The 14,346-nt window shown below is 42.8% G+C and overlaps 1 protein-coding gene across 4 annotated transcripts in view; it reads left to right on the top strand.

Annotated features, from left to right (window-relative positions):
• The window catches only part of LOC124004628 (tumor necrosis factor receptor superfamily member 19L-like), a 49,639-nt gene that overhangs the window by 16,162 nt on the left and 19,131 nt on the right, over positions 1-14,346 (top strand). For all 4 annotated transcript variants that reach the window (XR_006833495.1, XR_006833494.1, XR_006833496.1 and 1 more), the window contains exons 2-6: positions 7,840-7,914; positions 8,018-8,110; positions 12,478-12,662; positions 13,153-13,202; positions 13,351-13,638. Coding sequence is in view for 1 of the 4 variants with exons in the window: in XM_046313279.1 (XP_046169235.1) it covers positions 7,873-7,914; positions 8,018-8,110; positions 12,478-12,662; positions 13,153-13,202; positions 13,351-13,638 (658 nt within the window). In the remaining 3 variants the exon portion in view is untranslated. The remainder of the gene's footprint in view (positions 1-7,839; positions 7,915-8,017; positions 8,111-12,477; positions 12,663-13,152; positions 13,203-13,350; positions 13,639-14,346) is intronic.

Below are 14,346 nucleotides of genomic sequence, written 5' to 3'. Positions count from 1 at the left end.
GTTGTTACTGTAATGATTCAGGCGTGTGTCATGTTGAGTTGTTACTAATGATTCAGGCGTGTGTCATGTTGAGTTGTTACTGTAATGATTCAGGCGTGTGTCATGTTGAGTTGTTACTGTATGTTGAGTTGTTCAGATTCAGGCGTGTGTCATGTTGAGTTGTCACTAATGATTCAGGCGTGTGTCATGTTGAGTTGTCACTAATGATTCAGGCGTGTGTCATGTTGAGTTGTTACTGTAATGATTCAGGCGTGTGTCATGTTGAGTTGTTACTAATGATTCAGGCGTGTGTCATGTTGAGTGTCATGATTCAGGCGTTGATGTTGAGTTGTTACTAATGATTCAGGCGTGTGTCATGTTGAGTTGTTACTAATGATTCAGGCGTGTGTCATGTTGAGTTGTTACTTCAGGCGTGTGTCATGTTGAGTTGTTACTGTAATGATTCAGGCGTGTGTCATGTTGAGTTGTTACTAATGATTCAGGCGTGTGTCATGTTGAGTTGTCACTAATGATTCAGGCGTGTGTCATGTTGAGTTGTCAATGATTCAGATGTTTGAGTTGTTACTAATGATTCAGGCGTGTGTCATGTTGAGTTGTTACTAATGATTCAGGCGTGTGTCATGTTGAGTTGTTACTAATGATTCAGGCGTGTGTCATGTTGAGTTGTCACTGTAATGATTCAGGCGTGTGTCATGTTGAGTTGTTACTAATGATTCAGGCGTGTGTCATGTTGAGTTGTTACTAATGATTCAGGCGTGTGTCATGTTGAGTTGTTACTAATGATTCAGGCGTGTGTCATGTTGAGTTGTTACTAATGATTCAGGCGTGTGTCATGTTGAGTTGTCACTAATGATTCAGGCGTGTGTCATGTTGAGTTGTTACTAATGATTCAGGCGTGTGTCATGTTGAGTTGTCACTGTAATGATTCAGGCGTGTGTCATGTTGAGTTGTTACTAATGATTCAGGCGTGTGTCATGTTGAGTTGTCACTAATGATTCAGGCGTGTGTCATGTTGAGTTGTTACTAATGATTCAGGCGTGTGTCATGTTGAGTTGTCACTAATGATTCAGGCGTGTGTCATGTTGAGTTGTCACTAATGATTCAGGCGTGTGTCATGTTGAGTTGTTACTAATGATTCAGGCGTGTGTCATGTTGAGTTGTCACTAATGATTCAGGCGTGTGTCATGTTGAGTTGTCACTGTGTCAATGATTCAGGCGTGTGTCATGTTGAGTTGTTACTGTAATGATTCAGGCGTGTGTCATGTTGAGTTGTTACTGTAATGATTCAGGCGTGTGTCATGTTGAGTTGTTACTGTAATGATTCAGGCGTGTGTCATGTTGAGTTGTCACTGTAATGATTCAGGCGTGTGTCATGTTGAGTTGTCACTGTAATGATTCAGGCGTGTGTCATGTTGAGTTGTCACTAATGATTCAGGCGTGTGTCATGTTGACTAATGATTCAGGCGTGTCACACTAATGATTCAGGCGTGTGTCATGTTGAGTTGTTACTGTAATGATTCAGGCGTGTGTCATGTTGAGTTGTTACTGTAATGATTCAGGCGTGTGTCATGTTGAGTTGTCACTAATGATTCAGGCGTGTGTCATGTTGAGTTGTCACTGTAATGATTCAGGCGTGTGTCATGTTGAGTTGTCACTAATGATTCAGGCGTGTGTCATGTTGAGTTGTTACTAATGATTCAGGCGTGTGTCATGTTGAGTTGTTACTAATGATTCAGGCGTGTGTCATGTTGAGTTGTCACTGTAATGATTCAGGCGTGTGTCATGTTGAGTTGTTACTGTAATGATTCAGGCGTGTGTCATGTTGAGTTGTCACTGTAATGATTCAGGCGTGTGTCATGTTGAGTTGTTACTGTAATGATTCAGCGTGTGTCATGTTGAGTTGTTACTAATGATTCAGGTGTGTGTCATGTTGAGTTGTTACCAATCAGGTGTGTCATGTTGAGTTGTTACTGTAATGATTCAGGCGTGTGTCATGTTGAGTTGTTACTGTAATGATTCAGGCATGTTGAGTTGTTACTAATGATTCAGGCGTGTGTCATGTTGAGTTGTCACTAATGATTCAGGCGTGTGTCATGTTGAGTTGTTACTAATGATTCAGGCGTGTGTCATGTTGAGTTGTTACTAATGATTCAGGCGTGTGTCATGTTGAGTTGTTACTAAATGATTCAGGCGTGTGTCATGTTGAGTTGACACTGTAATGATTCAGGCGTGTGTCATGTTGAGTTGTCACTGTAATGATTCAGGCGTGTGTCATGTTGAGTTGTCACTAATGATTCAGGCGTGTGTCATGTTGAGTTGTCACTAATGATTCAGGCGTGTGTCATGTTGAGTTGTTACTGTAATGATTCAGGCGTGTGTCATGTTGAGTTGTTACTGTAATGATTCAGGCGTGTGTCATGTTGAGTTGTTACTAATTTCAGGCGTGTGTCATGTTGAGTTGACACTGTAATGATTCAGGCGTGTGTCATGTTGAGTTGTCACTGTAATGATTCAGGCGTGTGTCATTTGAGTTGTCACTGTAATGATTCAGGCATGTTGAGTTGTTACTGTAATGATTCAGTGTGTCATGTTGAGTTGATTCAGGATTCAGGTGTGTCATGTTGAGTTGACACTGTAATGATTCAGGCGTGTGTCATGTTGAGTTGTTACTACAGCGTGTGTCATGTTGAGTTGTTACTAATGATTCAGGCGTGTGTCATGTTGAGTTGTTACTAATGATTCAGGCGTGTGTCATGTTGAGTGTGTGTCATGTTGAGTTGTTACTGTAATGATTCAGGCGTGTGTCATGTTGAGTTGTTACTGTAATGATTCAGGCGTGTGTCATGTTGAGTTGACACTGTAATGATTCAGGCGTGTGTCATGTTGAGTTGTTACTAATGATTCAGGCGTGTGTCATGTTGAGTTGACACTGTAATGATTCAGGCGTGTGTCATGTTGAGTTGACACTGTAATGATTCAGGCGTGTGTCATGTTGAGTTGTTACTGTAATGATTCAGGCGTGTGTCATGTTGAGTTGTCACTGTAATGATTCAGGCGTGTGTCATGTTGAGTTGTCACTGTAATGATTCAGGCGTGTGTCATGTTGAGTTGTCACTGTAATGATTCAGGCGTGTGTCATGTTGAGTTGTTACTGTAATGATTCAGGCGTGTGTCATGTTGAGTTGTTACTAATGATTCAGCGTGTGTCATGTTGAGTTGTCACTGTAATGATTCAGGCGTGTGTCATGTTGAGTTGTTACTGTAATGATTCAGGCGTGTGTCATGTTGAGTTGTTACTAATGATTCAGGCGTGTGTCATGTTGAGTTGTTACTAATGATTCAGGCGTGTGTCATGTTGAGTTGTCACTAATGATTCAGGCGTGTGTCATGTTGAGTTGTTACTGTAATGATTCAGGCGTGTGTCATGTTGAGTTGTTACTGTGATTCAGGCGTGTGTCATGTTGAGTTGTCACTGTAATGATTCAGGCGTGTGTCATGTTGAGTTGTCACTGTAATGATTCAGGCGTGTGTCATGTTGAGTTGTTACTAATGATTCAGGCGTGTGTCATGTTGAGTTGTCACTGTAATGATTCAGGCGTGTGTCATGTTGAGTTGTCACTGTAATGATTCAGGCGTGTGTCATGTTGAGTTGTTACTGTAATGATTCAGGCGTGTGTCATGTTGAGTTGTTACTGTAATGATTCAGGCGTGTGTCATGTTGAGTTGACTTCAGGCGTGTGTCATGTTGAGTTGTCACTGTAATGATTCAGGCGTGTCATGTTGAGTTGACACTGTAATGATTCAGGCGTGTGTCATGTTGAGTTGTTACTAATGATTCAGGCGTGTGTCATGTTGAGTTGTCACTGTAATGATTCAGGCGTGTGTCATGTTGAGTTGTCACTTGATTCAGGCGTGTGTCATGTTGAGTTGTTACTGTAATGATTCAGGCGTGTGTCATGTTGAGTTGTTACTAATGATTCAGGCGTGTGTCATGTTGAGTTGTCACTAATGATTCAGGCGTGTGTCATGTTGAGTTGTCACTAATGATTCAGGCGTGTGTCATGTTGAGTTGTTACTAATGATTCAGGCGTGTGTCATGTTGAGTTGTTACTAATGATTCAGGCGTGTGTCATGTTGAGTTGTTACTGTAATGATTCAGGCGTGTGTCATGTTGAGTTGTTACTAATGATTCAGGCGTGTGTCATGTTGAGTTGTCACTAATGATTCAGGCGTGTGTCATGTTGAGTTGTTACTAATGATTCAGGCGTGTGTCATGTTGAGTTGTTACTAATGATTCAGGCGTGTGTCATGTTGAGTTGTTACTAATGATTCAGGCGTTCAGCGTGTCATGTTGAGTTGTTACTAATGATTCAGGCGTGTGTCATGTTGAGTTGACACTGTAATGATTCAGGCGTGTGTCATGTTGAGTTGTCACTAATGATTCAGGCGTGTGTCATGTTGAGTTGTTACTAATGATTCAGGCGTGTGTCATGTTGAGTTGTCACTGTAATGATTCAGGCGTGTGTCATGTTGAGTTGTTACTGTAATGATTCAGGCGTGTGTCATGTTGAGTTGTTACTAATGATTCAGGCGTGTCATGTTGAGTTGTTACAATGATTCAGTGTGTCATGTTGAGTTGTCACTAATGATTCAGGCGTGTGTCATGTTGAGTTGTCACTAATGATTCAGGCGTGTGTCATGTTGAGTTGTTACTAATGATTCAGGCGTGTGTCATGTTGAGTTGTCACTAATGATTCAGGCGTGTGTCATGTTGAGTTGTTACTAATGATTCAGGCGTGTGTCATGTTGAGTTGTCACTGTAATGATTCAGGCGTGTGTCATGTTGAGTTGTTACTAATGATTCAGGCGTGTGTCATGTTGAGTTGTCACTAATGATTCAGGCGTGTGTCATGTTGAGTTGTTACTAATGATTCAGGCGTGTGTCATGTTGAGTTGTTACTAATGATTCAGGCGTGTGTCATGTTGAGTTGTCACTAATGATTCAGGCGTGTGTCATGTTGAGTTGTTCACGTATGTTGTTGATTCAGGCGTGTGTCATGTTGAGTTGTTACTAATGATTCAGGCGTGTGTCATGTTGAGTTGTCACTTCAGTAATGATTCCAATGATTCAGGCGTGTGTCATGTTGAATTCAGGCGTGTGTCATGTTGAGTTGTTACTGTAATGATTCAGGCGTGTGTCATGTTGAGTTGTCACTAATGATTCAGGCGTGTGTCATGTTGAGTTCAGGCGTGTGTCATGTTGAGTTGTCACTGTAATGATTCAGGCGTGTGTCATGTTGAGTTGTTACTAATGATTCAGGCGTGTTGTCATGTTGAGTTGTCACTTGTTATGATTCAGGCGTGTGTCATGTTGAGTTGTCACTAATGATTCAGGCGTGTGTCATGTTGAGTTGACTGTAATGATTCAGGCGTTGTCATGTTGAGTTGTTACTAATGATTCAGGCGTGTCATGTTGAGTTGTCACTAATGATTCATGTGATTCAGGCGTGTGTCATGTTGAGTTGTCACTAATGATTCAGGCGTGTGTCATGTTGAGTTGTTACTAATGATTCAGGCGTGTGTCATGTTGAGTTGTTACTGTTGATTCAGGCGTAATGATTGTTACTGTAATGATTCAGGCGTGTGTCATGTTGAGTTGTTACTGTAATGATTCAGGCGTGTGTCATGTTGAGTTGTCACTAATGATTCAGGCGTGTGTCATCACTAATGATTCAGGCGTGTGTCATGTTGAGTTGTTACTAATGATTCAGGCGTGTGTCATGTTGAGTTGTTACTAAATGATTCAGGCGTGTGTCATGTTGAGTTGTTACTAATGATTCAGGCGTGTGTCATGTTGAGTTGTCACTAATGATTCAGGCGTGTGTCATGTTGAGTTGTCACTAATGATTCAGGCGTGTGTCATGAGTTGTTACTACTGTAATGATTCAGGCGTGTGTCATGTTGAGTTGTTACTAATGATTCAGGCGTGTGTCATGTTGAGTTGTCACTAATGATTCAGGCGTGTGTCATGTTGAGTTGTTACTAATGATTCAGGCGTGTGTCATGTTGAGTTGTTACTAATGATTCAGGCGTGTGTCATGTTGAGTTGATTGATTCAGGCGTGTGTCATGGCGTGTGTCATGTTGAGTTGTTACTAATGATTCAGGCGTGTGTCATGTTGAGTTGTCACACTGTATGTTGAGTTGTTACTTCAGGCGTGTGTCATGTTGAGTTGTTACTGATTCAATGATTCAGATTCAGGCGTGTGTCATGTTGAGTTGTCACTAATGATTCAGGGCGTGTGTCATGTTTGTTACTAATGATTCAGGCGTGTGTCATGTTGAGTTGTTACTAATGATTCAGGCGTGTGTCATGTTGAGTTGTTACTAATGATTCAGGCGTGTGTCATGTTGAGTTGTTACTAATGATTCAGGCGTGTGTCATGTTGAGTTGTCACTTCAGGCGTAAGTTGATTCAGGCGTGTGTCATGTTGAGTTGTTACTAATGATTCAGGCGTGTGTCATGTTGAGTTGTTACTAATGATTCAGGCGTGTGTCATGTTGAGTTGTCACTAATGATTCAGGCGTGTGTCATGTTGAGTTGTTACTAATGATTCAGGCGTGTGTCATGTTGAGTTGTCAGATTCAGGCGTGTGTCATGTTTGTTACTACACTCATGTTGAGTTGTCACTAATGATTCAGGCGTGTGTCATGTTGAGTTGTTACTAATGATTCAGGCGTGTGTCATGTTGAGTTGTCACTGTAATGATTCAGGCGTGTGTCATGTTGAGTTGTTACTAATGGATCAGGCGTGTGTCAATTGATTCAGGCGTGTGTCATGTTGAGTTGTCACTAATGATTCAGGCGTGTGTCATGTTGAGTTGTTACTAATGATTCAGGCGTGTGTCATGTTGAGTTGTTACTAATGATTCAGGCGTGTGTCATGTTGAGTTGTCACTAATGATTCAGGCGTGTGTCATGTTGAGTTGTTACTGTAATGATTCAGGCGTGTGTCATGTTGAGTTGTTACTAATGATTCAGGCGTGTGTCATGTTGAGTTGTTACTAATGATTCAGGCGTGTGTCATGTTGAGTTGTTACTAATGATTCAGGCGTGTGTCATGTTGATTCACTAATGATTCAGCGTGTGTCATGTTGAGTTGTTACTAATGATTCAGGCGTGTGTCATGTTGAGTTGTTACTAATGATTCAGGCGTGTGTCATGTTGAGTTGTTACTAATGATTCAGGCGTGTGTCATGTTGAGTTGTCACTAATGATTCAGGCGTGTGTCATGTTGAGTTGTCACTAATGATTCAGGCGTGTGTCATGTTGAGTTGTCACTAATGATTCAGGCGTGTGTCATGTTGAGTTGTCACTAATGATTCAGGCGTGTGTCATGTTGAGTTGTCACTAATGATTCAGGCGTGTGTCATGTTGAGTTGTCACTAATGATTCAGGCGTGTGTCATGTTGAGTTGTCACTAATGATTCAGGCGTGTGTCATGTTGAGTTGTCACTGTAATGATTCAGGCGTGTGTCATGTTGAGTTGTCACTGTAATGATTCAGGCGTGTGTCATGTTGAGTTGTCACTAATGATTCAGGCGTGTGTCATGTGGTTGCTGGAGGATTGTAATGTAATCAGAGGTTCTTTATCTCTTCAGGCAAAACCATACTTTTTGATTATAAATTACATTTTCTCCCTGACTATAGCTCACCTGTTGTCCCATGATCCTCTCTGTTCTACCTTGCTGCCTGTAGCTCACCAGTTGTCCCATGATCCTCTCTGTTCTACCTGGCTGCCTGTATCTCACCTGTTGTCCCATGATCCTCTCTGTTCTAGGTCATATGTTCAGAGAAGAATACCTGGAAGAAGATGAGGAACCACCTTTGCTGCTCAGCTCTTGTCCTTCTCACAGTACGTTTCTTTGTGTATGTGTTTGTGTGTGTGTGTATGTGAGAGAGACGTGTGTGTGTGTGTGTCTAATTATTTGAGTCACTAATCTGAGTGTGTATTCCAGGTGTTTTGCTCTGGAGGGACTGTAGCCGTGCAGTGTCCCTGGGGGGAGGGATGTGTGTGTCTGCGGTGCCCCAGTGGCCAGGAGCCAATCAAGGTAGGACAGAAGCTCCCTAACTCACCTCTCATTACCCTGTCATCCTAACTCACCTCTCATTACCCTGTCATCCTAACTCACCTCTCATTACCCTGTCATTCTAACTCACCTCTCATCACCCTGTCATCCTAACTCACCTCTCATCACCCTGTCATCCTAACTCACCTCTCATTACCCTGTCATCCTAACTCACCTCTCATCACCCTGTCATCCTAACTCACCTCTCATTACCCTGTCATCCTAACTCACCTCTCATCACCCTGTCATCCTAACTCACCTCTCATTACCCTGTCATCCTAACTCACCTCTCATTACACTGTCATCCTAACTCACCTCTCATTACCCTGTCATTCTAACTCTCCTCTCATTACCCTGTCATCCTAACTCATCTCTCATTACCCTGTCATCCTAACTCACCTCTCATTAAATCAAATAAAATGTACTTATGTAGCCCTTACATCAGCTGATATCTCAAAGTGCTGTACAGAAACCCAGCCTAAAACCCCAAACAGCAAGCAATGCAGGTGTAGAAGCACGGTGGCTAGGAAAAACTCCATAGAAAGGCCAAAACCTAGGAAGAAACCTAGAGAGGATCCAGGCTATGAGGGGTGGCCAGTCCTCTTCTGGCTGTGCCGGGTGGAGATTATAACAGAACATGGCCAAGATGTTCAAATGTTCATAAATGACCAGCTGGGTCAAATAATAATAATCACAGTAGTTGTCGAGGGTGCAACAAGTCAGCACCTCAGGAGTAAATGTCAGTTGGCTTTTCATAGCCGATCATTAAGAGTGTCTCTATCGCTCCTGCTGTCTCTAGAGAGTTGAAAACAGCAGGACTGGGACAGGTAGCACGTCCGGTGAACAGGTCAGGGTTCCATAGCCGCAGGCAGAACAGTTGAAACTGGAGCAGCAGCACAGCCAGGTGGACTGGGGACAGCAAGGAGTCATCATGCCAGGTAGTCCTGGGGCATGGTCCTAGGGCTCAGGTCCTCCGAGAGAGAGAAAGAAAGAGAGAATTAGAGAGAGCATACTTAAATTCACACAGGACACCGGATAAGACAGGAGAAATACTCCAGATATAACAAACTGACCCTAGCCCCCAGACACATAAACTACTGCAGCATAAATACTGGAGGCTGAGACAGGAGGGGTCAGGATACACTGTGGCCCCATCCGATGGACAGGGCCAAACAGGCAGGATGTAACCCCACCCACTTTTCCAAAGCACAGCCCCCACACCACTAGAGGGATATCTTCAACCACCAACTTACCATCCTGAGACAAGTATAGCCCACAAATATCCCCGCCACGGCACAACCCAAGGGGGGGCGCCAACCCAGACAGGAAGATCACGTCAGTGACTCAATCCACTCAAGTGACACACCCCTCCTAGGGACGGCATGGAAGAGCACCAGTAAGCCAGTGACTCAGCCCCTGTAATAGGGTTAGAGGCAGAGAATCCCAGTAGAAAGAGGGGAACCGGTCAGGCAGAGACAGCAAGGGAGGTTCGTTGTTCCAGAGCCTTTCCGTTCACCTTCACACTCCTGGGCCAGACTACACTCAATCATATGACCCACTGAAGAGATGAGTCTTCAGTAAAGACTTGAAGGTTGAGACCGAGTTTGCGTCTCTCACATGGGTAGGCAGACCATTCCATAAAATTGGAGCTCTATAGGAGAAAGCCCTGCCTCCAGCTGTTTGCTTAGAAATTCTAGGGACAATTAGGAAGCCTGCGTCTTGTGACCGTAGCGTACGTGTAGGTATGTACGGCAGGACCAAATCAGAGAGATAGGTAGGAGCAAACCCATGTAATGCTTTGTAGGTTAGCAGTAAAACCTTGAAATCAGCCCTGGCCTTAACAGAATGCCAGTGTAGGGAGGCTAGCACTGGAGTAATATGATCACATTTTGGGTTCTAGTCAGGATTCTAGCAGCCATATTTAGCACTAACTGAAGTCTATTTATCTTTAGCTTTATCCGGGTAGCCGGAAAGTAGAAGTAACAAAAGCATGGATACATTTTTCAGCATCATTTTTGGACTGAAAGTTTCTGATTTTTGCAATGTTACATAGATGGAAAAAAGCTGTCCTTGAAACAGTCTTGATATGTTCGTCAAAAGAGAGATCAGGGTCCAGAGTAACGCTGAGGTCCTTCACAGTTTTATTTGAGACGACTGTACAACCATCAAGATGAATTGTCAGATTCAACAGAAGATCTCTTTGTTTCTTGGGACATAGAACAAGCATCTCTGTTTTGTTCGAGTTTAAAAGTAGGAAGTTTGCAGCCATCCACTTCCTTACAGTAGGGCAAAAAAAGTATTTAGTCAGCCACCAATTGTGCAAGTTGTCCCACTTAAAAATATGAGAGAGGCCTGTAATTTTCATCATAGGTACACTTCAACTATGACAGACAAAATGAGAAAAAAAAATCCAGAAAATCACATTGTAGGATTTTTTATGAATTTATTTGCAAATTGTGGTGGAAATTAAGTATTTGGTCACCTACAAACAAGCAAGATTTCTGGCTCTCACATACCTGTAACTTCTTCTTTAAGAGGATCCTTTGTCCTTCACTCATTACCTGTATAAATGGCACCTGTTTGAACTTGTTATCAGTATAAAAGACACCTGTCCACAACCTCAAACAGTCACACTCCAAACTCCACTATGGCCAAGACCAAAGAGCTGTCAAAGGACACCAGAAACATTGTAGAAAAAATTGTAGACCTGCACCAGACTGGGAAGACTGAATCTGCAATAGGTAAGCAGCTTGGTTAGAAGAAATCAACTGTGGGAGCAATTATTAGGAAATGGAAGACATACAAGACCACTGAAGATCTCCCTCGATCTGGGGCTCCACGCAAGATCTCACCCCCGTGGGGTCAAAATGATCACAAGCACGGTGAGCAAAAATCCCAGAATCACACGGGGGACCTAGTGAATGACCTGCAGAGAGCTGGGACCAAAGTAACAAATCCTACCATCAGTAACACACTACGCCGCCAGGGACTCAAATCCTGCAGTGCCAGACGTGTCCCCCTGCTTAAGCCAGTACATGTCCAGGCCCGTCTGAAGTTTGCTAGAGAGCATTTGGATGATCCAGAAGAAGATTAGGAGAATGTCATATGGTCAGATGAAACCAAAATATAACTTTTTGGAGGACAAAGAATGCTGAGTTGCATCCAAAGAACACCATACCTACTGTGAAGCATGGGGGTGGAAACATCATGCTTTGGGGCTGTTTTTCTGCAAAGGGCCTAGGACGACTGATCCGTGTAAAGGAAAGAATGAATGGGGCCATGTATTGTGAGATTTTGAGTGAAAACCTCCTTCCATCAGCAAGGGCATTGAAGATGAAACGTGGCTGGGTCTTTCAGCATGACAATGATCCCAAACACACCGCCCGGGCAATGAAGGAGTGGCTTCGTAAGAAGCATTTCAAGGTCCTGGAGTGGCCTAGCCAGTCTCCAGATCTCAACCCCATAGAAAATCTTTGGAGGGAGTTGAAGGTCCGTGTTGCCCAGCAACAGCCCCAAAACATCACTGCTCTAGAGGAGATCTGCATGGAGGAATGGGCCAAAATACCAGCAACAGTGTGTGAAAACCTTGTGAAGACTTACAGAAAATGTTTGACCTCTGTCATTGCCAACAAAGGGTATATAACAAAGTATTGAGATACACTTTTGTTATTGACCAAATACTTAATTTCCACCATAATTTGCAAATAAATTAATTAAAAATCCTACAATGGGATTTTCTCTTGAAAAAAATCTCATTTTGTCTGTCATAGTTGAAGTGTACCTATGATGAAATTACAGGCCTCTCTCATCTTTCTAAGTGGGAGAACTTGCACAATTGGTGGCTGACTAAATACTTTTTTCCCCACTGTACATATATTATTTTTATATACAGCATACAGTATATTTATACAGCATACAGTATATTTATATATATTTATATATACAGTATGTTATTAAGTATATTTATATATATACAGTATATTTGTATATATACAGTATATATATATATAGATTTATATATATATATATACAGTATATTATACATTTATATATATACAGTATATTATACATTTATATATATATATTTATATATTATATATATATATATATATATATATATATATATATATATATATATATATATATATATATATATATACACAGTATATGTCTTTGCACAATTTCATATAAAACCGAAAAATAGGTAATGTATCTTAGTTCCTGCCCAGAACGGCAGTGTCAGTCATTTTGGAACGTCTTATTGAACACAGAACAACTGTAGTGTATGTGTGTAATTACAGTGGTTCATCTACTCTGTTCTGAGATGTGAAGATGTTTTCTCCTGCCAGGCTTGCGGGCAGGTCAAGGGACCAGGCGAGGTGGTGCAATGTCAGTCTTGTCCAGCAGGCACGTTTTCAGACGGCTATGACTCTGATCAATGTCGCCCACACTCCTCCTGCGGGGTCCTCAACAAAATGGTTGTGACCTCTGGTACATCACACTCTGATGCTGTCTGCGGAGACTGCCTGTCTGGGTATGTATCCCCATAACTACCCTCTCCCTGTTCCCCAATATGAGGAGACTATAACTACCCTCTCCCTGTTCCTCAATATGAGGAGACTATAACTACCCTCTCCCTGTTCCCCAATATGAGGAAACTATAACTACCCTCTCCCTGTTCCTCAATATGAGGAGACTATAACTACCCTCTCCCTGTTCCTCAATATGAGGAGACTATAACTACCCTCTCCCTGTTCCTCAATATGAGGAGACTATAACTACCCTCTCCCTGTTCCTCAATATGAGGAGACTATAACTACCCTCTCCCTGTTCCTCAATATGAGGAGACTATAACTACCCTCTCCCTGTGTATCTCAATATATACCAAACAAGTGGAACAAGCATGTTTTTTCTTCCTAAAAATGTAATGATTAAAATGTAAATATAACATGGGACCAATAAATGAATACACTGCTATGATAACATGGTATTGTTGTGATATTAATATTGTTTGGTGCCTCTAGGTTCCACCCCACTGCTGGGAGGTCAGCCTCCACCCTGGTCTGTGTGAGAGGTGAGTGTGGGCAGAAACAATATCACACCAGCACATAGTCAACCACTGTGATTATGTTTCCACCGGTGGAATAATGGTTTTGACAGGGTCATATTCTCTCTCTTCCCCCTCATGTCTCTGTTTCTCTCTGTCCTTCCCAAAACCCTAGCTCCCCCTTATCTCTCCCCAGCCCCCCCGGCCCAGTCTACCCACGTGCGTGCAGTGCGTACGGTAGGTAAGGGTTTGGCGGGAAGTGGCGGCCTGTTGGTGAACGGTACGGCAGTGCGGAACCCGGAGGAGAAGAGTACAGAGTATGCCGTGTTCGTCCTGGTGCCAATCTTCTGTGTGATGGGACTCCTGGGGATCCTCATCTGTAATATCCTCAAGAAGAAAGGATACCACTGCACTGCTGAGAAGGAGGGAGGAGACGAGGAGAATGCCACACCACAGAAAGAGGGTGAGAGAGACACGAGAGACAGAGAGTTAGGGAAAGAGAGACAGAGAGTTAGGGAGAGAGAGAAAGAGAGTTATGTAGAGAGAGAAAGAGAGTTAGGGAGAGAGAGAAAGAGAGACAGAGTTAGGGAGAGAGAGAAAGAGAGACAGAGAGTTAGGGAGAGAGAGACAGAGAGTTAGGGAGAGAGAGAAAGAGAGACAGAGAGTTAGGGAGAGAGAGAGAGAGAGACAGAGTTAGGGAGAGAGAGAAAGAGTTAGGGAGAGAGAGAAAGAGAGACAGAGAGTTAGGGAGAGAGAGAAAGAGAGACAGAGTTAGGGAGAGAGAGAAAGAGAGACAGAGAGTTAGGGAGAGAAAGAAAGAGAGACAGAGTTAGGGAGAGAGAGAAAGAGAGACAGAGAGTTAGAGAGAGAAAGAGAGACAGAGTTAGGGAGAGAGAGAAAGAGAGACAGAGAGTTAGGGAGAGAGAGAAAGAGAGACAGAGTTAGGGAGAGAGAGAAAGAGAGACAGAGAGTTAGGGAGAGAGAGAAAGAGAGACAGAGAGTTAGGGAGAGAGAGAAAGAGAGACAGAGAGTTAGGGAGAGAGAGACAGAGTTAGGAGAGAGAGAAAGAGAGACAGAGAGTTAGGGAGAGAGAGACAGAGAGTTAGGGAGAGAGAGAAAGAGAGACAGAGAGTTAGGGAGAGAGAGAAAGAGTTAGGGAGAGAGAGAAAGA

This window comes from Oncorhynchus gorbuscha, linkage group LG19 (assembly GCF_021184085.1).
Source record: "Oncorhynchus gorbuscha isolate QuinsamMale2020 ecotype Even-year linkage group LG19, OgorEven_v1.0, whole genome shotgun sequence".
NCBI lineage: Eukaryota > Metazoa > Chordata > Actinopteri > Salmoniformes > Salmonidae > Oncorhynchus > Oncorhynchus gorbuscha.
The sequence above is the reverse complement of the archived record's forward strand: the minus strand, read 5'-3'. Positions and strand labels throughout refer to the sequence as shown.